Here is a 25945-nt window from a genome sequence, read left to right as displayed (position 1 = left end):
CAAAATATGGAGATTATTTTGAAAAATGAATTTTTTTATTCAAAGAAATTTTTCAAAGATACAATTCTACCGAAAAAAAATGACGTTCGTTAACTGGGCCACTCGAATATTCCTCGCTCAACAAAAATTCCATTTATCGCCACAATTTTTTGACTGTACGAAATTCTTTGACGGCCAAATATTTCTTAAAGTTCATTTTCATCGCCAGCAGCACGTCGAGTCGACTCCCCTGATTGGTCGATCCGATATTCGCCTCGTGTTCCACAAATGAAAACTTTTCACACGGAATTCGTTGTTTCTTTTATCGAACCTCGGCATCGTCACAAAAAAAGCTCGGAAGCAAAAGCGATCCCGCGACTGGCGTGTCCCCGCGCCTTCCAAACGGGAACAAAGGTCCAACGCTGCGTAAAGTTTCAATTTTTAAAGTAAGCTGATAAAAAAAAATGCAGCGAGTGTACTGTAACATTAGCGCGTGAGCCGAGCGATGCAAATAATCATAGATGGCGGCTCACTCGGCACGTAATACCTGAAATATTAAACACGCATATTCGCATATAAACGGACGAATGTGTGCGAGAGTTTACTTATTATAAAAAGCATAATAACGCTTGTGTACTCGAATCTGAGCGCCCGCTCTCATTAGCCAAGTTAATCACAAATTATATTTTAATTACCGGCGCGATATAGAAGGCGTACAAGGCCGCAGGGTCGACTTGACGAGCATATAATTGCACAGTCACGTGGTTCCTACTTTTACGTCCGTAACTGTGTGTGTGTGTGTGTGTGTGCGCGTGGCATGTCATCGGAAAATAAATCATTGCGAATGAAAACGACAAAAAGTGATAATGAAGACGTCATTCGAAGGAATCATTTCACGAGATGCAGTGAAAACGCAGAGGACGGGACGGCGGATGGAAATTCTGAGGAAATTTTTATTTACAGTATTTTTCGTAAAACGTGCCTCGTGCGACATGGAATTTATGAAAAAAAACTTTTTCGAGCATTTTTGTTTTTTGGTTTTTACAAGGGAGCCTCGCCCGCTCGCTCGCCCGTGTTTGGCCGTGTGCGTCTTTTAACATTGCTCGTTTAAATAATGTTGAAACATGCACTCGGGGCGCGGACGAAGCGGGGCAGCGAGTACGAGAGAGCGCGCGCGCGCGCGCTCATGGATGGTTTTACGATCGGCTCTCGTCGTTAATTAAGAGCTTGTAATTATTTAGCGGAGACGCGCTATATAGCGCACCCCCGCCGGCATCCAACAGCGGTCCATGGCCTCTCTCCCTCTCTCTTCTTACCTCCTCTCCATATGCTTTACGCTCGAGCCTCTGACTTGATTTACACTCTGGCTAAGACCGCGCGTAGGCTCACTTTGCTCCATTTTCTTTTTCGCGATCCCCTCCCCCCCTCACTTTTCGCCGAGACTCGAGCGTTTTAATGAAAAAATGTTTTACAATCGAAATCTCAAGACGAACAAATAATTCGACGGATTTTCGTGTTCTTGGGGAAGCAGATAATTATTCGATCTCCGTTTCTGCGCGTGCGTTCGCGCCTTTCAATTCATTCCGGGCGAGTGATAAAAAAAGACAAACTGGTCACGGGTTCTTGGAATTTTGGACGAGAGTAGCGAAGAACCGTTCCGATAAACTCATCGCGGACGTACGCGATAGTGCTCGGAACAAAATTTTTAAAACGCAACGGTTTTCGGGGAGCCTCGTACGTTCGGGATATTCCGTAACTTCGGCCGGAGGAGTGGGGGGCTTTGAACATGCGCAGAGCACGAAAAAATGGCGCACCGTCGTCGGACGTCGGGAGAGGGCGCGCGGACCGCGGACCGTGCACAATACGGTGAAAACACGGTTCGGCGGGATCAAAGAATTAGTGAGTTTCGCGTGCACGCGGTCGACTATGGGGATGCTGCTGGGGCAAAAGATTCGATGTACATTATCGCACAAGATTTCATTTCTTGCCGACAAATTGAAACAAATCAGCGTGGTAATAATAATTAATCCGTAGCGGGCATTAATATCGAGCTGCGGCCACATATCACTGCGAGTCTCGTCTCTCCGTCTCTCTTTCCACCTTCGCTGCTTTTTTGCTTTATCTCTCGGTATGGAGCAAGGGAAAAGGGTGAAGTGAGTTTACCGCCGTGAGCTCACGGTACCTATTCATATATACACGTATACAAGGGCGAGCACGAGGTTGAGCTCTCAATTACGTGGAAGAATTATGAACGCCGATGGTTAAGAGCGAGAGAGGAAACCGATCGGCACGCGGTCTGCGCAGCGAAGCGCACGGAGACGTCCCCCGCGAGAAGCTCCATCACGATGAACCGAACGTTATGGTGTAACGCAACAGTCAAACTCCTGGAGGCTTCGCTCTCCCGACTCGCTGAGTTAATCAGCTGTTTAGTTTATCGTTCGATTAAAACCGACGGGGAAATATCCAATTTGAGAATCGTCGAGACAGACCTTCGATCACCGGACAATTTTTCGTCTGATTTTCAGTCCGATATTTTCACGGTATCGAATTAAATATATTTATGGAATTCGAACACCCGTTGGAGCCGCCGACCGCATCGAAACGTTACACGAATCAGGTAAATCGAAAATATCACGAGTTCGTGACAGAGTGAGGTTATGTTCGCTTCAATACTTTCAAAATGTCCCGTACCACGAAGCCTCGTTGTTTTATATTTTTCAAAAAGACATGAGAAGAAAGTCGCAGGTCAGAAAGACTGCTTCAAGGCACATAAACCGATTGTGTCTTCATTAGCGAGCTATTAATTGCCGAAATGTGCCACATTATTCAATGCCCCTCGAGGGGGGAGGCTCCATTGAATTTCTTCCTCCTATTCGAGTCCTTATTACGATATGGCTTTTGTTTTATGGTCCCGGCGTTCGAAGTAACGGGATAAAGGAGAGAACGTCACTGGCGGGTCGTTGAGCTCGTCACATGAAAATCGTAATATATATATTTCACCCTCTGACCTCAAGCTTTTTGTTCGGCTCTTTTCGCTCGAGCATTCCCACTCTCTTCAATTCCCATCATCGTACACACCACTACTTCTCGCGTGAGATATAAAACCGAAAGAGTGCGCGATGAGCCCGTGAGTCATTTATACGAATTGAGTGAATTTAACCGATCGAATTATCTTTTTACGATTCTCGATGTATAAAAACGCCATTATTCTCATGACAAGTCGCAACTAACACCTTTTGACGTCTTTTCCTACTTTGATTTATACTTCTGCGTACAAAAAACACTTGCCAACGAAATAAACATGTCTGGAAGCTCGAGATCGAAGCCAATAAAAAAGTCACGAGAGCAGTCTAGTTGTTTGTAAGAGCGACAATAGCGAGAACAAAGCAAAGAAAAACGGACAGAAAAGGTCGACACGCCGGTGGCGACTGGTGCGTCCGTTCGACGCACTACTCCCCCCCCCCCCCCCCCACCTGCTCCGTGGCCGTTTTTCAACGTGTAGAGATTTGAAAGATTCAGTCGTTGATCAGTTCGCGAGTTGATGACGAGACTTGGACGCGAGTCAACGTTTTTCCTCCCGTTCGATATTCAGTTTTTTATATTTATTCCCAAATGGATTTGATGACAATAATTGTGAATTTTATTTTTGTGATTAAACTGTAATTTCGTAATACCGTGCGCAACGCTATTCCTTTCACGAATTTTTCGACGATGTTGGGCTAATGGTAATCGGTAAACAAAAAAAGAAACTTTCCCTCAGTTCTCCCAGCCAGACTCGTATATTTTACGTAATATGAATAATATGCAAATTCGAAATAACTCTCGAAAGCACGGCTGAAAAATCCGACTTATTATTCCTCGAGAAAGCTTTTTTGCTCATTCTTCGTCCGTGTGCGAAGACGCCGCGCGAGGTAAGTTTTGATAAGGTCCTGGTTGAAAGCCTCGCTCTATCTGTACAACGTTGTCATTAACGTTACGACCAGCTGTGATATATCTCTGCGTAAAGCACGGGGTGGGCTCGAAGAAAGCTCGGTATAATTAAAATTCAGAATATTCTCTGGCTCGGGTGGCGAGGTGGCAAATAAATAGCAGGGAGCAAACGGGCAGGATAAATATAAAACAATTCTTAATTCCCGGTGCACAACGAAGTTGGCTAATTCTTTGGAGCTATTTACTCTTGAAAGTCGGCGAACTATTCGAGCGCGTAAAAAAATATTAAAGCGTGAATGAAATTTTGCCTAAAAGGGTTTTGCGTCTATGTTTATTCGAAGGGATTAGAGACAGTGAGAGAATGGGAGAGGAATATTAAAGGGCAGAATAGAGAGAAGAGTGATCCTGGCACGGAGTGACGCGCGTGTAAAAGCTCCGCGAGCTTACAATATATACACGGTAAACTTGACAAACATGGCGTGACTGAACGCTGTTGGGTGTGAACACAGAAAGAGAAAGAAAGAGAGAGCAGAGGGAGAAGACAGACTCGCTGTAAAATACGGGGGCATATAATCCACCGGCAAAAGCTCGCTTGAAATCACGTTGAAGGCCGGATAGTGAACAAACCCTCGGCTAACTCTGTGAAATCAAGGCACACCTCTTTCCTTCTCTCTCAACCTTTTCCATCATCCTTCCTTAACCCCCCCTCCGCCGCCATTTTTCTCTCTCTGCGTTCCTGTCACTTTGTATCTCTTTGCATTGCACAATCGATCTACCGATTCAATCTATGTAAATGTGCCAATGAGAAAATCTTTAAATTTCGACTCCCTCCCTGTACATTACACTTTGCAAAGCGTTTGAAGTTTGACGAAGGAATATTTCATGCATTATCAACCGAGCTGAGCGCGACGATTCTCGTCGAGCCAAAACACCGCGTCAGTCTAAACTGCCATCGATAAACCCGATTGTTTTGCGAATAAAATATAACGATGATTTTCCTTTCAAATTTCTGCAAACAAAATTCCTCGACACACGAGAATGATTCGATCAAGGAAAATCGAATTGTTCGCACTTGTCACAATTTTCGACTGCTTTTCAATGAATTTTTCGAAAACGAGTCGAAAGATGGGCGAGTCAACCGGAAAAGTGGCTGTCAAGTTTTTTTTCCAATTCCGTCAAACCACGTTCACTCGCTTTTACTCGTCTCCGCAATAAATTGAGATTTATTTCGTATTCAGTGGACATAAGAGGTGAGTTTTCTACAATGGCTGCTCGTTTATCTAGATAAATTGATTGTTGAGTGTAAAACTCACCTGATGGAAGCCAAGGTAGCTCTCTATACTGTGGGTAGCGAAGAAAACCTCCCCGTCGCAGGTCAGTATTAATAGGAACCCGTTCAGTGCCTGTAACACACACAAAACAACAAGATTGCGTGACATCGGATAACTTGTTCAACGACGGAGTGTTATCGAATTACCTCCGATGGAAATATACCGTACGTGTGCATATAATGTGCGTATACACAACACACGTAACAGGGATGCGATTTTATGAGATTGTTATTGTAAATTATTGTTTTTCAATGAGAAATATGAATAAAGAAGATGGTATTGATGTGTCAAATGCAATAATTTTGTACTACGATAACGAGTGTCTAATTTCCGGGTACTTTCTGAAATTTCGGAAGATTTTATTGAAGATAAATATTTGAGGTTAGATTCGGGGACGAAAAACGTATTTTTTCGTCTTTTTCTCGCGAGAGTGCGCTCGCTCTTTCTCTCTCTCTCTCGTTCTCTCGCCGAGTCAGAAAACGATTTTGCGGCTAAAAGTTTTCTCATTTATCGCGAGTACCGATACGGTCGAATGTTTCTCGTCGTCCTCATTGTTTCCAAATGGACTCGTACGATTAGCCTGCTTAACCTAAAGCGTTTTCGGTTTCTGGCAGTTTAACCTCTAAATTATCATCCGCGCCGCGAAACGAGCCGTGTTTATTTGTGTTTGTGTGTTTACGCGAGATTTGTGGAACCCGAGGAGATCGTTGATGAGCCAGAGTTCCGAGGCAAAAGTACCCAAAATATCCGTTCTAGTTTTAACAGCCTTCGGAGCACTATGTCGGACGTAAAACCGTTTCTCCTCCCGTCGGCTACAATAAGCTCGTACGGCAACCGGAGCCTCGAATCCTCGTCTCACCCTCTCGTCGAAATACATCCCGCTCGAACAAGCCTAAATGTATATTGTTTTGTTTTATTACGCCCGTAGTTTCGCGTACCAGGCCGCACGAGCTTACCCCCGAGTCACACACCCGAGCACACCGGTTAATGTACGTGTATTTTTATTGAGAACTCGGTTCTTTTTATTGGTTTGAAATATTGCGAAAAGCCCTGTCAACTCGAGCACACACACGGTCTCGATGGCTGCGTCATTCTTTCTGGGTACGCGTTCTTTTTACGAGTCAAATGAAGCGTTCTTCGAGTAGAAATATGCACGAAAGGGTGTAAACAACGGAAATAAATATGGGGATTGACATTTCCAAAGATTTATATCCAACCAGCGAAAATTTTCCTACCTCCCTTCACGTTTTATCTCCATCTTTTTTTATTATTGTCCGTTATTCCGTTCAATCTCTCGCGACTCTCGTGAAAAGCGCATGCGTCCGGATGCTGTGCCGGGATTGGTTAACGAGAAGTTACAAAAATCGCCGAGAGGAAGGCGCGTTTGAAGGGGGATGCGCGCGACACCGAAACCCTCCCTTGAACATTGTTACAGTTCTCTCATCACTCCCGTTGGCTGCTCTGATCCCCCGACTCTCAATTGCGATCGCACTGCGCTCTGGGAGATCAGGAATCGGTGGACGCGATTGCATCACTCCCCTATACTCGATGACAGGAAAAATGGCCGTTTCGCGGAGCCCATCGTTGCTGATGGAAAACTGTCGCTGCAACTTTTGACAGGTGCGGAAAAAGGTGAGAAAAGTGGCAGAGAAAAAAGTGAAGAGCGATAAAAGGCAATAATTGCGTTCACGACAAACGTTTCTCGAAAATCTCTACCGCCTTCACGGACATCGGTGTCTCCGCACAATTGTTTCTCAATGCCCGTCCGTTCGATCGTTTCCCATTCGAAGGCCTTTTATCCACATAGCAATCTTAAAAACCTGACAAATGTCAGAGACACCTTTCTTATTGCGTATGAGAAGCTAAAACGGACGGAGAAGATAAAGAAGAGTAAAAGCGAAAGCTTTCGTCTTGCACGCTCCGGCACATCGCATGACACATCGCTTGCTCGTCGTACGCGTGGACTTACGCGAAGACTTATCGCGCCCAACGATTGCTCCAACGATGAGGCGGATTGGCACGCGAAGCTTTGATCCGTGCACCTTTCCGTCTTTTTTTCTCCCGTCATTCTCCTTCGTCTTTTGTCTTTTGCTTCATTACGCAGATCTCTGCCAACGGACGGATATCTACAATGTTCGAGCGTTCGGAGTCACAGGTGGGAAACTCGTTACGTTTATTTATTCGTATCACTGTCAGCGGCGTTTTTCACTCGGAAATTTATCATGAAAATCTGACAATATCAACTTCAATTTATGCATTTTTTTAATTTTCTGTTATTATACACTTAATATTTTTCACTCAAGTTTAGTGACATTTGAACTATTTTTTTCTCGCCGAGTCAAACGATCACGTTCAATAACCTTTCACTGACGAATTAAGGTGCGAAACTAATGCGTTAATCCTGTTAGCAAAACTTGCTAAATACGTTCGCATGTTGGCTGCAAGGGTGCGTGGTGCATCCGTCGTGACAGCTTCACCTGCGGACCTGTCATTATTTTTCCCCGGCCCGGTCGTCTTCTCGGCTTAAAGGTCGTGCCGATATATCGCGGTACGAAGCTGCTCATGCGTGTTACCGGCCGATAACGATTTTTTTTCATACAGACTATCGCACATGAATATAAGCGTCAAAACTTGACACCGCGTTTTTTTAACGTCAACGCTTTACCGTCTCGCTGAGAAAAATAATAACGCTTCACGTATCTTTCTCCACGAGTTACCACTCGTTTCGATTACTCCTCGAGCCTGCATTTGTTCAATTAACGACTCGGTGAATGCTCCTCGAATGTGCACGCATGCTTAATTAGATTTATCAGCTCACAGCTTTCGCCCGATCTCGCACGATCGAGATATCGCACTGTCGTACATCCAGATCGCATCTCCACTTCAATAAGCCAGAAAATTTAAAGCGTTACCTCTCGCCTTGCCGTTAGCCTTAACTGGCTTTTAATTCATTTGAGATAATCCGTGAACAAAGTGACTCGAATTTTCACTTCATAAAAAACCTTGAGTTCGCGAGCGAAACGTTTAGTCGCGACTTTTTATCGTTTCTGTTCATTGCAAACGTTTGATGTAAAACTGTTGAACGAATATAAAAATCCAAATTTCTGTGGACTCGACGATTGGTGCGCCGGTCCATACAAGGCCCCGCGATTGGTGCGCCGGTCCGTACAAGGTCTCGCGATTGGTGCGCTAGTCAGTACAAGGCTCCTGATTCGTGCGCCGGTCCGTACGAGGCTCAGCGGTCACCCATCCAAGTATGACCTGCTCTTAACTTCGTTTTTTTTCAATTATTCCATTCTGGATTCAGTCATTCAGCGTCGAAAATTCAATCTTTTCTGCTTGCACTTTTGCGCGAGAGTTCGACAACCGTAATTTTTATTTTTACTTCGCCATGAAAATATTGAACAAGTTTAATAAATTTTTCCATCCGCCCGAAATCACGCGAATTGCCAAAAATTTCTGAACTTTGTCAAAATTCGCCGTAAATGCCTGAAAACTGTTGGAAACTTTCGAATTTTTTTTTTTCATCGTCTCACAATTTGTAGAATCGAAGCCCAAAATGGAATTTCTTCCCCCGGGACGAGGCAGACGAACGAGATTCTTAGATTTACTTCGTCCGATCGAGATCCCAAACACAATTTGACGAAGCCCTGATAATTTAGGGATCGAAGTCGCGAAATTGAGTTTCGCCTGGATAGACAGACGAAAGCTTATTGTCGTATGAGGTTATAGGAGTTTAGCTCAGTGTGGTATGAGTATAAAAGAGGGTGGAGGGTCGTAATAGTCTCGGTAGGTTAGTACGTATCTACGACGAGGTAGGAAAGGAGCCGGACGACCGAGTGCGATCAATACGGGAAGGACTAGTGGTGCCAGCAGCACAAGCAGAAGCAGCAACCACTACCAACGGAGAACACACCAAGTGACGGGGAAAGGAAGCAAAACTAAAGGCACGGAGCGGAGGTAGACCAAGGCGAGTCCGTTAACCAACCTAACCCCGTATCATCCCTGATCCACTCTCTTTTTCCCTCTCTCTCTCTCTTCTTTTGTACGAACGTGAACCAACCCTCGGGGGCTTTGAGGGAAGGACAGGCCGACGTTGTTCATGGGCAGGGTTCCTATTCAAGGTACACGAATTAAAATTCACGAGCTGTATAAAAAATGAGCTCAAGCCACCCCCCTTGATAAGAAAAGTGCTCGATTCACTTGTGTATTTATGGGAGAATGGAAATTGGAAAAACCTTCATTTCGCGTTCCGTTGATCCGCAGGAGTCCGCGACTTCTTTAATGAGAGTGCCGACACCGAATTCCTCATTCGTCGGGGCCCGAAGCTCCGTTCGGAATTTCAATTCTTCCCGCTGCTTCCCCGTTTCCCATTTGTAGAATGCTCGTTGAAATTTTTCGAAAAGCGAATCGAGCGAATTTGGTCGATGGTCATGACAGATTTGAAAAAGTCGATAAAACGGTACAAAGCCATTGGAAAATCGTTTCAGGATCGTCGCTTCCGAAAGGTTACTGCCACGAGAAATTTGGGAAGTAGCGTTAAAACTCCGAAGTATCGCGGGCTCCCATCGGACTCGTTCGCCCGAGGAATTTGTCGATTTTCTGGTGGCCTGCGCTCAAGTGCCCGAAGGAAAAGGCACACAGCCCCGCGGATCTCGAGATAGAGTCGCCGCGTTCGCGAGAGTAGACATGCAACCGCATCAGCAACAAGTAAGACCTTCGAAGCAGAGCTGCACGAGAGCAGCGCACTTCACGGAACACACATACAAACATGAAACTCTCACGGTTTTGGGCGTGTGCCTTCTGATGGTTCAGTTTTCTGGATTCACTCACGGTTCTCTCCCAAGTCCGATTGGTCCTAGCCCCCCCCCCCCCCCCCCCCTCCATTCGGCTCACCCTCTGTACTCGGCGAATTTCCTATCTAAATTGCTCGACTCACGGAATCTCTTCTCCTTCTTGACTTGCCCTCGTCGAAACCGGGAACAAAACGATAAGTTCTTTGGTGTGTACACTTTTTGGCTGTTCGGTTTTAGCTCGCGATTGTTTTAATTTAAGAATCGTGCTACATTACCAACACCACGCCCACCGAATTTATTTCATACGCGAGGTAAATTAGTCTGCACGAGCAAGGCTAGCGAGCTGTGCCGAGAAGAGAGAATTTCTCCTTTGTCTCCTTTATTTAAGAAAAGAATTGAAGTTTGATGAAATTTGAGGAAAAATTTCGATCGAAGCGCGGCTTCCGAAGGTTCAGCGTGTTAAAACGTTGAAATCGGAAAAGAATAAATTGATGAAAATTTTGAAGCTGAGATGAAAAGAGTGGGAAATAATGGTTATAATTCGGCTGAGGGTTCCTCTTGGTGACGATAGGTCGATGGAGTGAGGCCGTAATTTCGCGGACCGTGTTGGCAATTTGTAAGGAAAATGCATATGAGGCACGATCCATCACGAGTCGTGAAAGAGAGAAAAGGGAGAGAGAGGGCGGGGAGGGCTGAAGAGGAAGATCGGTAACGACCGAGCGCCGAAAGAGCGCGGCTAAAAGACCGCCGCAGAGAGTGTAGGTGGAGGGAAAGGGCTCGATGTACGTACCCTCCTCGCAGGCCGAGCTTATTGATTTATGGAAATCAAGGCACGGTCGGAGTTCGGCTCTCGCGGTTCGATTCTTGGTATAAATAATTCGCGTTCCCCGAATGCCCTGCCTCCTCTTGCTTTTCTTTCCCGGAGCACTCGCCCCCCTCCTTCTCGCCCCTTTTATTCTCCAATCTTTCTCTCTTCGCTTCTCTTTTTTCTTAATCAAATCCTTTTTTTCTCCTTCTCTCCCTCCTCTCTCTTTTTTCTCCCACGCAGCGCCCGCGCGGCTCTCCGCCGATCCTCGTAAAGTCCGTAAAGCCCGAAAATAAATTTTCTCGACGACAAGCGACGACAAGAACATCGCTGGAGGAGGAGAAATCAAAAAATCATGTTTTATTACCGTTTAATATCGTTCCTTTGTATACTCTCTATAATGCTCGGTTCTCGGCCTTTTTCACTCGGTCAAATATGTCAATCACTCTTCACAGGTACAAGCGAACGAATCTCTCCCTGTCCGATACAAACGGCCATGTTTTTACTCGGTTTCAACTCCACCAGGGATAAAGAAACTCAGAGAAGCTCTTTCTCGCTCAGCGATTGGTGCGCTGGTCACTACGAAGCTCCGCGATTGGTGCGCTGGTCCGTGCGAAGCCAGCGATTGGTGCGCTAGTCACTGCGAAGCTCGGCGGTCACCCATCCGAGTATTGGCGGTGAAGCAACTCCGTCACGTTCGTGGTTGTTTTCAATTATTATTATTTTTCATTCAGCACGTGAAACGATTATTTGAGTCAAAATTGCAATTTTTCCTGCGTCCACGTTCGCGCGTGAGTTTGACAACCGTAATTTTCGAGTCCAATGAACATTTTTTCACAACTTTTCAATTCCGATGAAAAAAAAAGGAAAAAAATAATATTTGAGAGACACGACACGCTCGTGCCCATTGAGGATATCGCTGGCTCATGCGTGGGAGTCTTCATCAATGAGACATCGCGATGATACGTGAATCGGCTCGAGCATGCGGATCAAGCCGAGTCGACGAGGACGTTGCGTAATTAACAAGCCGACAATTAATAACCGGAGGTTGTTATAGATGAGGCGTGCGCGAGTTTTCTCGCAGTCTCTTTCCTTTTTCACCGTGCGCGATAGCAATCTTCCGATCGCATGTGTTTCTGTTCCGAGAGTTCGGGATTTACGTGCGGCATTTACGTTTACGTGAGAGCACAATGGGGCAACGTCGAGATCGCTTAACGGCAAATTCTTACACATCTCATTCACGAACGAGAGCAAAAAGCTTCGAATCGATTCGCGCGGACGAATAATAATTTCAAGTGTAGCCCCGAACGTTCCGAATTTCATATCCAAATCGACGGACTTTTTAATCTAACGACAAATTCTGATGAGAACCCAAAGACAACATTTTTCCGCCAATATCGATTTTCCGCTTCCATCTCAAAGTCCGATTTCATTAAAATTATAATTTTTAGAAGCCTAAAGAGCGTTAAACAAAAATCCTAAAAACTAGTGTGAATCGTAAAAAATAACTGAGTGAGCGAATCGAGTTCGGAAGAAATGGACTTTTACTCTTGGAATCAGTGGAAAAGGGATGACCGTGATTCACCCTCGATCATTATTATCCGAGCCTGTGTAGGTAAATGTATGGGTGAATGCGATTCATAAATAGGTACGTTCCACGACGTATGTTACACCTGAAACGTGCGACTATAGAGCGATAGGCGTAATAGCATATCGCATGATACACGACCATTAATCTCTGGCATAGACTCGTATATGTATACACATCCTTCGGAGGAATAGACACCTCTCCTCTCGCGTACACCACACTTGGGTTTCACAGTCGCGCGTTGGTTCATCAACCGGATATCGTTCGCCCTTAACGCTCGTGCGTTCTCCCTCTTTCCCTTCGTCTCCGCGTGTCCTCTGTCTTTTTTCACCTGTACGTTTTCTCGCTCGAGTCTCCTTCCCCAATGTCCCGTGTATTCTTCAATTAATCTTTCGCTTGTCCCGTGAAAAACGATTTTACACGTTACATTCAATATGAATACGGATTCGGCACGCATTTATGCTCGGAAACTTGCGTTTCATTTGACTCGACAATTGAAATCGACTCGGTTTTATTTGCAATCTTCAACTTTGAAAGTGTCGTTACGAAAAAAAAATGAAGACAAGCCGTTGGTCAAACTCGATCGACGCGCCTCTCACCTCCCCTCTTTTCAATTTTCGAACTTGGAACGATTCGCGTCGAGTGCCAGTTCTAGCCGAGACTCAAATGCGTGCGCACGGTCTTTGGTTTTGTGATCGAACAATTATTTTTTCTTAACGTAGAAAAAACGAGTGAATTTCATACGGAAAAGTAAAGCAGCAGAGTGGCAGTTTTTCATTTCGAATTCGAATGCCAAATTTACCTGTAAAAACATTTCTCCGTCGAGGTGGTGGTGATCGTAAGCAGCGAGTGCGGCCAACTCCCGGGCTCGGTAGTGCGAATCGTGATGAGAATTGTCCTCCTTGTCTTTGTGCATCACAACTGGAACAAGAAAGCGATATTTGGGAATAATAAATCGTTAAAATCCCAAACCAAATCAGATGAAATGTAATTTTTTCAACTAAATGGTGCGCAACTCGGTTTAAACGAAAATAAACGAAACTCGATGAAGCAATCCGAAAAATTATCGAATTAAAAATTCACGTGTAGAAAAGTAAAACCGATTCAAATAAATCGGGGGTCGAAGTTTGATGCCGAGTTCTCGTGAAGTGCCTCACATACGCATAGTGCGGAGTCCTCGTGCAGAGTGTTTTACCCGCGGGTGCCGCTCGCATCGCCTTGCAACGAAGTGCAAGGTCACTTTATGCCAGTTGCTCCCTCGACTTGATGTAGCCGCGCCAAGATTACAGGCATTATTTCCCCTCTGTATTACACTCTCTTTCTCAAACTCCTTGCACACTAACATTTGTCCGTGCATCGACAGGAGAAAGAAGCTCCCTCGCCGCGTACAAAAGTTGTATCTCGCTTCCGTTCCCCGATGCATCGCAATTTACAGGGATTTGAATAAAAGTTAGGCCGACTTTATTGACCTCTCGTATGTACTTTGAAAAAGGAATGTCAGGGATTTCAAACAGCTGCGGAAAAAGGAGAAACTCAATAATTTCGGTTCGTCGTAACTGCTCAATTAACTCAACTCGCGTTAAAAAAAAAAAAAAAAATCAACGATTCTTAGTTTCTGTGCCAAGAGGAAAATTGCAATCTCCGCAGAACGTCAACGTCCACGAAAGAGTGAATTTCATCATCAATCGAGCTTGTCATCCCACAATTAATCTGTCCCGAAGGAGCATATTTCCGAGCGTTTACAGCGCCATTTACACCGGAAGGATTGAGAACTACGCCCGGCTTACTTTTCCGCGCGTATATTAGTCGCGCCCGAGGGGACATCGTTTCGGGAAATTGGTTCCGACTAAATTGACTGTCGTTGCAGAGCGGTTTGAAAGGGATGCATCGCTGGGGACGTTCGACCAGCGGCAAAACATCGTTTTTCTGTCCTTTTCTCTCCCGCTGTATCGCACCTCGCTGTTCTTTTTCCCTCCATTGTCCGATTTGTGGCGCACGATGTTTGTCGACCAATATAACCGAGAACACGTTTCAGCCGCGTACGCACGTACTAGAAAAGCTTGATGGACGGGCGCGGTCGCGTGGCACACGCGTGCACAGAAGCCTCGTCGCGTGCGACTCTCGTTTACGATCTCACCGTAAAACGGGCAGTGAGCCGTGTTCAACATCGATACGTAAGTGTACACGGACTTGCGTATGTTCCTCTTCAAATATATGCCTACACTGAGGCAAAGTGAAGTGCAAAATACCGTCTACACACCGAGAGTCCATCTTTGACACACGCATCGATGCTCCTTCGAGTCGCATACCAACGCGTCCGCGCGACATCGTGTGTGTGAACTTTACGAGCGACGCAAGCGCCAAACGCGCTCAATCGCCCGTGGCGAAAAGTGGCACTCGACTCCCGAGGCTCCTGCTCTACTCGACGGCGGTGTTTGGAGGTTATGGGGCGTTGGACTCAGGATTTTTCTCGATTAAGTCTATTTTATATAATTCTCAATCGAACAGTGACATTTTCGTGAGCAGTTGGAAATGAGGCTTGTAACCGAAGGAAAATTCTCGAGTTTGTTGCGACATGCGCGTCACAAAACGGTTGTCGAGTCTTGGCGTAATTTATATATTTTTTCGCTCATTAGCAACTTTTAATTCGTCGACAGAACTCCGCGTTCTTCGCATTACTGACGATAATATTCGCAGGACGTAAGCGCCCTGGGATCGTTCGAGTGAAAGAAAGTTATAGCGAACGTAAAAAGTGAGCATTGAAATGTCGAGTGTGCGGTTTACGCGCGGGCCGCTGTTTATGCGATGTATTCGAGTACCAGCACACAAGGAATTCTCTTCTTTGCGGATGTGTGTACCGTTTATCTAGAACGAGCGAGAAAATTTGAGCGACATTTCCTCTCCCCTGTCCGCCAGTTACCCATAAAATACAAATATATGTATACGTTCGTGCATAAGAATGTGCATATTTCTGTAAGGGAACAAAGTTCGGTCGATGAACGTTGGCCGATCTGTTGGGGAAAAAGTGTGCGCGCTGAACGAGGAGAGACACGGGGCCAACACCTGCCGCCCTCCTGCTTTATATGCACGACCGTAATTAGACCATACGGGACCAACGCTCCTGCCACACTAAATAATAAGCTGGTCGCATTAAAAGACTCTTTCTTATTTCTTTTCATTTTTCCCTGCGATACTCGGGCTCTTTGAAAAACCTCGCTCTGTCTCCGTAACACGTAATCGTGCATCGCAACTCTCCTCCTGTGACTCGCGTTTCGAGAGCATTTACATCAAAGACATTCAAAGGACTTTTATCATCAGCTTTAGAAATCTCCTTCGATTGTGTTTTTGGCGCTTTTTTCGGGCTCGGGCGACTCTCCGTGTGCATGCGAGATTGAATTTTTTCGTTAGAGCATTTGTTTCGCGCAGATGAGAGAAGGACTCCCAATTTTACAGGCAGTTCGGTGGGTCAAACCGAGCTGTCACTCGCAATGACGGAGCGTGCGCTGGATTCAATTTATTTCGTAATAATTATAACGCCGGTGGTGATTATCGAACTTAATTTTATTTAAGTGATGAACGATGAGTGGATATTCTCGAAGCGAATTATTTCCTCGATTTTTCATCCTCGATCGCGTGACAACCGGCAACGTTGTAACGTTACAGAAATCGAGTTAATCGAAGATCTGCGTAGACACGAATTAATGATTAACGTCGGGTAATATTGTCCCTTTGCTTTATTTCCTGGCTCGAAAGCTTAATAACGCGTTAACAGGATGATACACCAAACACCGAACGTATTAATCATCGTTCGATCATCCCTCCCACTTTTTCCATTTGCTCGCAAGCGCCATCTCGCTTTTTCTCTTGTTTTTTCCCTCTCTCGGGGCTGGTACATAATCACGTGAGATAATCATTTAATTGACCATTCAATCAAGAGTGCCGGGCAGCAGAAGCGATCGCTCTCGCAGGAGTCCTTCGCGGCGATGACCGCGCGTGCAAGAAGCGAGAGGGAAACGAGCGTACGCGGCTTTAGGCTCTCGCGCGGCCTCTCCGAGCGAGAGGAAAAAAACAACGGAAAGTCGCGAGTCATTCTTGTTGGGGCTACGTGACGGGGAGAATATTAGGGTAAAGCGGGAGGCGCCGCGGGCCACGCGCTCTTCGCACAGTCATTATTTGCACACGGGCGCGATGTCTAAATAAACGACGAAAGTGAAAGGGGGGCGCGACGAGATGGGATTGACGTTTAACTTAATGGAAGAACGACCGATTCGTTGGGCATTAACCGGGCCTCGAGATTCACATTTTTCCGCAACAATGAACCACTTCACATTAAAAAATCATCGCAAACCGACGACACTGAGATGAAAAAATAAAAAATCCATTTCCGATCACAAAAATTCGATAAAAAACGTCAAAACTCCGAGCGAGTCGGGCCGTTTTTCAGGGTCCCGGAAGTCGCGCCCACACCATCCTTTCTCCGGGTTAGCCAGGTTCGAACGAGCTCGTCAGAGTCCAGTTGCAGACGAAACAGCGACCAGGCATCTCGGTACTTGGTTCACGAAAAAAGCAAGACGAATAAGAACGCGAAAGGAGTGGAAGAAAGCCGAGTTTCTCGTCGTGTTGCCGCTCTGGGCTGGCAATGAAAAGGATTCGTATTGTGCTACAGCGAGGGAGGCCACGTGCGCCGGCCTGATGATGATGGATGTCTGCATTTGTATGCGTCGTATCTCGCGCATACCAAGATTACCAGCGACGTGGAGGCTACGGAGCTATGCACGTACGACAGTGCAGAGTAGCGGAACAGAAAAGAAAATTCAGCATGGCACGAGCCCTAGACTCGCGCCCGTATATTAGCCCCGGAGCGCACGGAGACCGAGCGCTTTTCTCACTCTCTCTCTCGCTCTTCGCTTTGCAACACACTGCAATCTTGTATTTGCATGAAACGTTCTTCCTCGAGCCGTTATCCGCGTACCGCGACTACGAATATCGATTCCGAACGAAAGGGCTCGAGTTGGATGGTTCACTGGGGAGAACCGGGGCGTATGCGCCTCTCTTTTTACTCTCATTCGCTACGAAGCTTCGCAGTGGTCCGGACAAGACTGATAGATTTAACGCTATCCGCACCCAATCACGATCGATCAATCGACGTAATGTGGAATGAGCATCTCGGGGCAGCTGTGAATCGCTAATAAAGGATTCCATTAATCTTATTCGTCTCCCGCCGCAGGGCCGCGGAACTCGACTGGCGCGGTTTATTTATTTCTTGCACTTCTTTTTTTAGGAGAGTTTCCAGTGCGAATTTGTGATCGTAATAAATTGATTATCGGCGTGCTCGCGCTCGGGGTCGGGGCTGGACTTTGGGAACGTTTGGAAGAATCATTGATGTGAGATTTTTCATTAATTTCACTCGCGACACTTTCATTATTCACAGGCGGCCGGGGAACGAAAAAATGGGCTTTTGACTCGTCACTATTTTCTAGTTGCGCGAACTCGCAATTCATCACTTTTGTTCGCCTCACTCTCAACACTTTTACAGCCACTCGTATCTCCCTCATTGTTTCACGGTTTTTGTCTACGCTACAATTTGTCTAATGAGTCCGTCGAGTAATCCAATTATGGTTTTTTAGGTTATGTTGCGGAACACGGATTTGAGGTGAGGCCGAGGAGACACACGGCTTATCGTTATTTTTCGTAAATCACGTCGAGTCACTGATCTTCGTGAAAAACGCAAATCCTTCGAGAGAAAATCACTTCGATTGACACTCGAACAAAACGGTCGCCTCGTCGACTATATAGCAGTTTTCAAAAATGTAACTGAACGATGCGGCTCAAACGGTCACTGCGCTACTCTCGCAGAGTACCGCGAGAGGCGCTAGAACTCGCTCGAGACATACGAGCGTGTCGTTGAAGCCCGTGGGCATTAAATTTGCAAGATTAATCTGCACTTCCATTAGCCTCGCTATCTCGGTGGTCGTCGTAGTGCGCAATCTTCTCCTCCTCGACGTCTCGTCCTCGCAGCCTATGCTCTCCGCGATTTAGCGGGTTTGATCAGCAGGCCGACAGAGGCGCCACGTTACATCCCGTACGTTCGAGTTACGAAAGGGGCCGCGGATCGCGAGTGTGGCGCCCTCGTCGTTGTTTCCAGCTTTGGCTTATCACGCGGCCATCAAAGAAAATAGCATCGAAAAGGGGCTCCCGGTACAATTTTACATTCGGGGACGTGCCCAGTCTTCATTTTCATTGGGATACGAGAATGTGAGTGAACATGAGAAAGGCCCGTGCGAGGCGGAACATGTCAGTGATTTTGGTACTTGTATTTGATGCCAAAAGTGTTGGCTGTTAAATTTGTTGAAGCTTATCAAACGAGGGTGGATTTAAGATCGCAGTCTTTGCTGGAGAAGAGGTTGAAAATAGTTTTAACGATATGCCATAGTTGAGTTGTACGCTTTGTCGTGCGGGGGCGCGATCCGTGCTCGATGCCAAAAGCCGAACGACTTTAAAGGGTTCGTTTGTCGGGTTGAAAAGTGGCGGTAAGAGGGAGAGCGGAATGAGCCTGAAGAGGGCGGCGAGGGAGAAATGAGGAGGGGGGGGGGGGGGGGGTAAAAGTTGCGAAATCGTACGTGCTCAAAGCTCGCGAGGATTTTGGCTCGAGTGAGGAAGGTACAAGCAAAGTACATTACTCCTGTTGACTTTCCCTGACTCTGTGTAACTAGCTACACTAATAAAATGTGCAGTCAGCTCCTCGCTTTATCTCTTTCTCTCGTTTTCTCATTCGCTCTGCCAAATGTTGAGATTTCTCGCTGAAAATGCAAAGTGGCCAACTTCTCCAGTCCACGCGATATTTCGAGTTCACAACACACTTTATCTACCGATTATTTTCACTCGAATTCTTATCGCTGCTCACTTGTTCTCACACATACACAATGTGCTTACGAAATCTGCGAATTTCCAAAAATAGACCGAAACTGAGCGTAGCTCAATGAAATAATTGTAAATAAATAAACGAATATTTATAGTACTATTTTCAAAACGCAAGTTCGTAGAAATTCCGAGCTTGAAATTCGAAAGTTGGGGAAAAAATTGTTTCATTGTGACTTGTGAACTCAGATTAATTTTATGAATTTCGAAAGCTCAGAGGTTAGATTTGAGGAAACCGTTGAAAGGATCGAATGGACGATTCAAACGACGTTTTTGGTTATGTTTCCGAATCGTGCTTTCGTGCGTAAATACTGAAATAGCTAATCACACCAAAAATTCGTGCGCCACGTTCGTGGATGAAGGTCGACCGGAAAAGTTGAGTGCACATTTCGAAAAAATACTGTGACGCATGTGAAGAGAAGCGCGCGTGAGCAGAGAGGATTTTTGCCCCCACGGCGAGTCTCTCGAGCTCGCAGCCGCCATCGCGGGGCCGGGCGAGCTTCATCCGCTAATTAAATTCGATAAAATCAGGAGCCAGCTCGGTACGTCGCTCGAGGACGTGGCATATACCGAACTCTGACACACGTACGCAGTGCTCCAGGCATGTATCAAAGCTCAGCGTACACGCTTACATGTGTATATAAAAGTACGAGCGAGCTGGTCTCGCCTTCGAATCCGCGCGGAAGATCATATTGCTCCGATCACCGCTGTCCAACAAAGAGGCGGATGTAACACGCGACAGTGTCGCCTCTCCAGGGGTCGTGAGCACCGTCCAAGGTCCAAGCGCCTCTCCAATTACACTTTTTCATTTGAAAGCATGGCTATTTTCAACCGAACGAACAAAACGAATTTTTCAATTCTCGAATCACCGGTAACATTATTTGAGGTTAAACGGACGGAAGAGCAAAAATGGCTTGTCGCGAATTTTTCGCGAACGACGCCCTCTTTGGATTGACAAGTGAGAATTCGACTCGACGACAGCGCCACGGTACTCGAAACGTTTTGGTCGAGAATCCAGTAGTACATCGGATGCCGAGAGTAATATTTAGTTGTAGGAAAGGCCGTTGGAGGGCGAGAATATCGGCTGTGGCTTGGATGGGTTTCGTTTCTTACCTCCTTCGCGGAAGCTAATCATCGTTTTTCTCGAGTCGGATCTCTTCGCTTCGTTCTCAGGGACGTTGAATATGTGCGTACCTCTCTATTTCCATTCGCATCTAACTAGAATGTATCGTCGTAATTTTTCAAGCCGGAGAGAGAAAGAGCCTGTAACAGCATTCTGTGTCTGCCTCTTCGTATTCGCCGGAGCAAACGAGCTTGACAAAATACGGAAGGAGGTTTCGTAGTGCGCGTTCGGTGTGTATCGAGGTATAAATTATTTCAGGATCCCCGGGGTAAGGTGAGTTTTTTCGTCGTTATAGAGCCGCGATTACGTGTTTTCCATCGCGCCATTTTCCCGCTTTTTCTCTCGAGTGGATCGGCTCGTTCATCTCTTAATAACAAACCGGATAAGCGATTTGGAAAAGAATGACAATGAAGGGAGGAGCAAAAAAGCAGGAGCGCAATCTTCTCCGGAGCGATTTGGTCTTGTTTCACTTTGCAGAGGACTCTCTCCGAGTGTGTGTGTGTTTTTTTTTCTGGTGACCACTGCGGAGCGAGGATCGCCGAGGTCTCCCGGGTGCAAATGAAGTCACATCGGTCGAACGAAGACGACAGAGGGGAGGGCACGGGGCACCGGTCACGGGGAGGAGCGGGGTTGTAATCATTACTTCACAAGTTTACCCAGCGCCCGTCCCGAGCTATTAATCTCGCAGTTAGTTTGTTAGTGCATCACACATAACACACGGAGCATCAATACTCTCGGAAAGTATGCACACACGTCCGTATAAATTCATATATGTATATAAATATGTATGCCGGGAGCACAAGAGTGTGGACGCTTCTCCGCGACGATAAATAATCCACGTGAGCGCCATTTTTACAACGCTCTTGCGCTAATTGTTATTTACGAGTGGTTATAAACTATATCATGGCTTTATTAAGCACACGTATGGATAGTTAGGGGGGAGGCAGAGTGGAGGGAGAGCGAAAAGAAAAGAGCGGCGAATCACGGGGGTCGTTGGCGCGCACTGCACTCTGGCCCGAGTATTCGCGATTGCAGCGCCGGCTACAGCCGAATTCGAGTATTAATTTTTTCGTCCGTTACCGGGAAACGACTGAAGGGGGCCTGGAAGGCTCAAAACGTTTAGGAGGGTCACGTGATTCTCGAGTGAACCGAGTAAACATAGAGTTTTCGAAGAGCCTTCGAAAGTGTTTTTCTTTTCGTTATTTCTTCATTGAATGATCGCGAGTGCGGACAGATTGAGGGGAAACTCGCGAGCATCTTCGCTCTTCGGGATACCCGTCGTATTATCCTTGCTAAGAGTTTATTCAATTAAATGTAATTAACGATGATTAATATCCGTTATTACTCGACGTGACCGCTTGTAATGAGATACGTTTAAGTAATGAAAGCTCCGCTAATTATCTTGAGACAAATGAGACTACGATAATGGTAATAACAATAATAACAATAGTGATTATAATAAACAGAGGAGATTGTGAAGAAATGAGCTCGCAACCGCCGAGAGTTCGGAAGGGAGAAGACACCGTCCGCGGAAATAAACGTAATTAAATATCGAGCCGAGCGCTCCTCGCTGCGGCCTTTTCGAGTACTTTGTTCTCCTCCACGTTTGATTTACTGCAAATGGCCGAGACTCCGATCATTTATTTTCGAGTGTACGACTGAGACTGTGCGAGCAAACGAAGCAGAGAAAAATTGCAGGGAGAATGCTCGAGTTTTTTTTAACTTCAAATAAAAATAACAAAAACTACTGCACTTTAGTTAAGTGAGTTTGTATCTTTACGGCCAAATTGGCGCTTGAATCTTCGTCAAATCTAAACTAACCTCAATCGAGTGAAACCTAACCTAAATAGAGTTCAAGAACTTTGAATAATTGTAAATGAACCTGAAACTCGCCGAATAAAATCTGAATAAATATAAATGAAAAAACTCTTTACGAATTATTTTTAACTCCGTTGGATTTTACAAATTTCGTTGTGTTTGCGTCGGAAATTTTTATCTCCAACGTACGCGTCTTCCGTCTCTATGAGTGGGGAAAAAATTCAGGGCTAGGGGGTTGGCTTTGCTCGTTGTCGAGAAGGGTGGTTGGCCGTTATCGCGAGCATAAATCAGGGCGTAATTAGCCGAGCGCGAGGGTGTAAGAGGTGAAGTTGGCGAGAGTGCCAGAGAGAGAGAGAGAAACTGGAAGAACGAGACGGTGAACGCAACGCGAAGGCGAAAGGGGCGCGTGCGCTCTCGGACCGACGTCACGGAGACCTCGAATTCCCGTTAATTAATACCAAAACTACACATTCGCGTTTGTGTACGTTTATGGGATAAGGCCTAACCACCATTTTGGTGAGAAACGAGCTCCAGAAATAACGTTCTCTCTAAATAATTAGACCCGAGAAACACACCCGATCAAAGCGCAAGCTGAAAGTCTTTTCACACCGGAGCATCGAAAATTGCGCGTTTTACGGCATAATTTTGAAAAATTTCCACTTGGAGGCTCGTCGAGAGAACAAAAACCAAAATACGGCATTTTTCAATAGAAGGAATTGGAGGTTCGACATAAAACAAACATTAAAACTTTCTTCCGCAAAATATTTTCACTTTTATTGTCATTTTTCAAGACCGTTTTGCTGGAATGTTTTTTTTACTACCCGCGAGTATTTTTATCGTTTTTTTTCGTCCCTTCTCGAATAACATACTGCGTCGATGATTTTTCCTGGTGCGATGTTCACCCTCATTTTTCCTTGCACTCCTTTTTAACGATCTTTTTTTCCTCCTCTCACCCTGGAAGGAGAATCGGGCGCGGCCAGAGCATAAAAGAGACGAGAATTTTTGTAATATCGCGCGAGCTCTCTTTCGCATATTTACCGTCTCCCTCGCTCACCCGTCGCTTAATCCACCTGTGGTATCCGGTGTCGAATATACACTCTCTTCGGTGTCGAATTACTTCGAACGCTACGAAGGTAACGAATCGTGACGATCGATTCGCGAGATCTCTCGTTCCTTGTCTCCGTCTCGCAAATGTCCTTTTCAAATTCTCAGCACTTTGTACACACTCGATGACTCGGCTCTGCGTCCCCCGGAGAGAATATTTTGCCTCGGCCAAGTGTTGCGATGGGCAACTATTTTATTAGTGAGAATTTCACTTTTGCTCAGAGTTTCAAAACAATAGTGAAAACGAGTCTCGGAACCGTCGACGAATCGTCGAAAAAAATCACTCGCAAAAGCTAACGAAAGTCGATGACTTTCGAGCTCGATAAATCCGGTGGTTAACCAAGCGAGAGGAACTCTCGAAAAATAAGTAGGAAAAGAGGGAAGACTGCGAGTTGACGGAGGTCAATAGTTTCGCGGTGGGGGGACTGCGGCGCTGGTGTCGCCGGCGGGTTCGGCGCGTCGTGAATCTCTGCGACACCGGGGGGGTCAGTGCGAGAATTCGCGTGGCTCCTCATTAGCATCATAATAACGAGCCCCTATGTCTTTGCGATGGTATTTACGATGGCGCGTTGCGAAGTTGATGCGTATTGGTGGTGCGTATAATATCGCGGGACTCGTGTCCCTCCGCCGGTTTCTCGATCGTTTTCTTCCTCTGGGGTATGAGCGCGGGAGAACGAGGATCGGGGAAGGCGCATGCGCGCGCGCGCCTTCCGAGAGGTGTAAGGTAACAACTATCGCGTTCCGCGCGAGCAACACTCGTTGGACCACCCCGAAGTATCGCGAAGAAAAAGAGCGAGAGCGAGTCGCCAGGGGGAGGAGGAGAGACAAAAAGGAGAAACGCAGCATCTCCGTAACTTCGATTTAGCACATCCAAAGCCCTGTTTTATACGACGAATCGGTAATAAAGCGCCCGGTAAACCGCAGTGCGAAGCTCTATCACTGGCCTCGTAAACAAGAGCCTAACTTGGTCGGATGCTCTCCTGTGTGTGGCGCGCAAGCACAAATATGACAAGGTAACGTCCACTCGTTTCTACAACGGCTCTATGTCATTCTCGAGTTATATCTCTCCGGATATTTACATCGCGCGTACGTACAGCGAGCCTCTTCCCCCCGCCGCTTCTCCTTCGTGTCGCTGCCAGCGCCAGAACCGTCTCGACTCTCGATACGTTCTCTCCTCGGCGCTGCCTCGCTTTTCGCTTCTTTCTCTTCTGTCACATTATACCGGATTAAGGGTGTTGCATTCGGTGAGAGTGAAAACAAGTCCCTGCGTCGATCTTTCCCGGGCGCGTATTTATTTTGGTATTTTTATTGCGGGAGAGAGAGAGAAAGAAGCTGCTCTCTTGGCTCGATGCGAGGCGCGCACGTCGAGATGGGAGATTAGAGCGAAGCGAAAAGGATATTTTTGCCGAGAGGACGAGATCCGATTATTCGAATCGGGTACTCATGAGAGATCCAACCTGCTTTTTTACTTTTCCGTGCTCAACGCGGATCGGCGGCTTCGAGAATTCTTCGGGGCACAGCGAGAAGACTCGAAGGTATCTTTCGGTGTTTTGACACTGGAAATGAGTCCCGACAAATCTCGACGCGGCTTGCTCGCGCGTATGAATATTCATCTATGCACGGGCTACGGGCTCGAGGTATATTCGCGCCGAAACAGATGGCGCTGGGGCAAGCGCGTACCGCGGTCCGCAGCCGCGTAATTATGCGGCTTCTCCCCACTTGCGATGTTTCCCTTTCATCCCCCTGGCTTACATGACCTCTGACTACCCTCCACCCACGACGGCCAAACAACTCGGCTACGATGCTTTTTTTGCTCCTTTCAATTCTCTCGCGAAGCGCAATCGCTTCCGTCACGAGGCTCCAATTCGATTGGCCGATTCTGCGAGGACGATGAACATCGGAGATTCGGCGATGCTGTTCTTCGCGCCACTACTATCATCGAGGATCGCGCCGATTAATTCGCCCGGAAAGAGTTCCGCTCCGTACTCACGGAGCTCGAAGGAATGCCTCGCCGTTCGTAATTTATCGGGTCGTGAATTTATCTAAAATGGAAATCGCTCCGGGATCTTCGACAGCGAACTCCCTTCCAAGCTCATTCGCCGCAACAGCCAGGCGTTAAAAGCTTTCGAAAGAAAAGGCGAAGCGGACCGGAGCACCGTGGACGCACGCGCCACTCACCGATGCCCCGGTCACCAGCGCCGTCCCCTCCACAACCGGAAATACTTAAATCCGTCATGGCGCCGAACGGAAACGGGCCTGAGTCATCGTTGTAATCGCCGTGGAGCTCTGCACCTTCTTCCCTCTTCCGAAACTATCTCCGCTTGGACCTTTGACTTGTCTGCTTCCTCCAAACTCGAGTGGGCATCGTCTTGACGTTTTTTCTTTCGAACTTTATTTTTTCCAGTTGCGTAAGAATCAGGAATGGAGGAACGAAAATTCTGCGGTGGAACCGAGGGCTTGGAATTTTTTAAAATAATTCCCATCGACCGGTCGCTTTTTGGATCGAATTTACGGAAAATATTTCTTTCTCGGTTATCGGATGGTTACCCAAGC

General features: G+C 46.5%; 1 protein-coding gene across 7 annotated transcripts in view; it reads right to left on the bottom strand.

Annotated features, from left to right (window-relative positions):
- ss (spineless) overlaps nucleotides 1-25945 on the bottom strand; it is a 179472-nt gene that overhangs the window by 14093 nt on the left and 139434 nt on the right. For 6 of the 7 annotated variants that reach the window (XM_043425686.1, XM_043425688.1, XM_043425685.1 and 3 more), the window contains 2 exons: nucleotides 13232-13350; nucleotides 5223-5312 (listed from right to left, as the gene is read on the bottom strand). In XM_043425686.1, the coding sequence (XP_043281621.1) occupies nucleotides 5223-5312; nucleotides 13232-13350 (209 nt within the window). Of the gene's footprint in view, nucleotides 1-5222; nucleotides 5313-8152; nucleotides 8244-13231; nucleotides 13351-25945 lie in introns of those variants that run through there. The other variant, XM_043425691.1, reaches the window with a different exon arrangement.

This window comes from Venturia canescens, chromosome 8, assembly GCF_019457755.1.
Source record: "Venturia canescens isolate UGA chromosome 8, ASM1945775v1, whole genome shotgun sequence".
NCBI lineage: Eukaryota > Metazoa > Arthropoda > Insecta > Hymenoptera > Ichneumonidae > Venturia > Venturia canescens.
The sequence above is the reverse complement of the archived record's forward strand: the minus strand, read 5'-3'. Positions and strand labels throughout refer to the sequence as shown.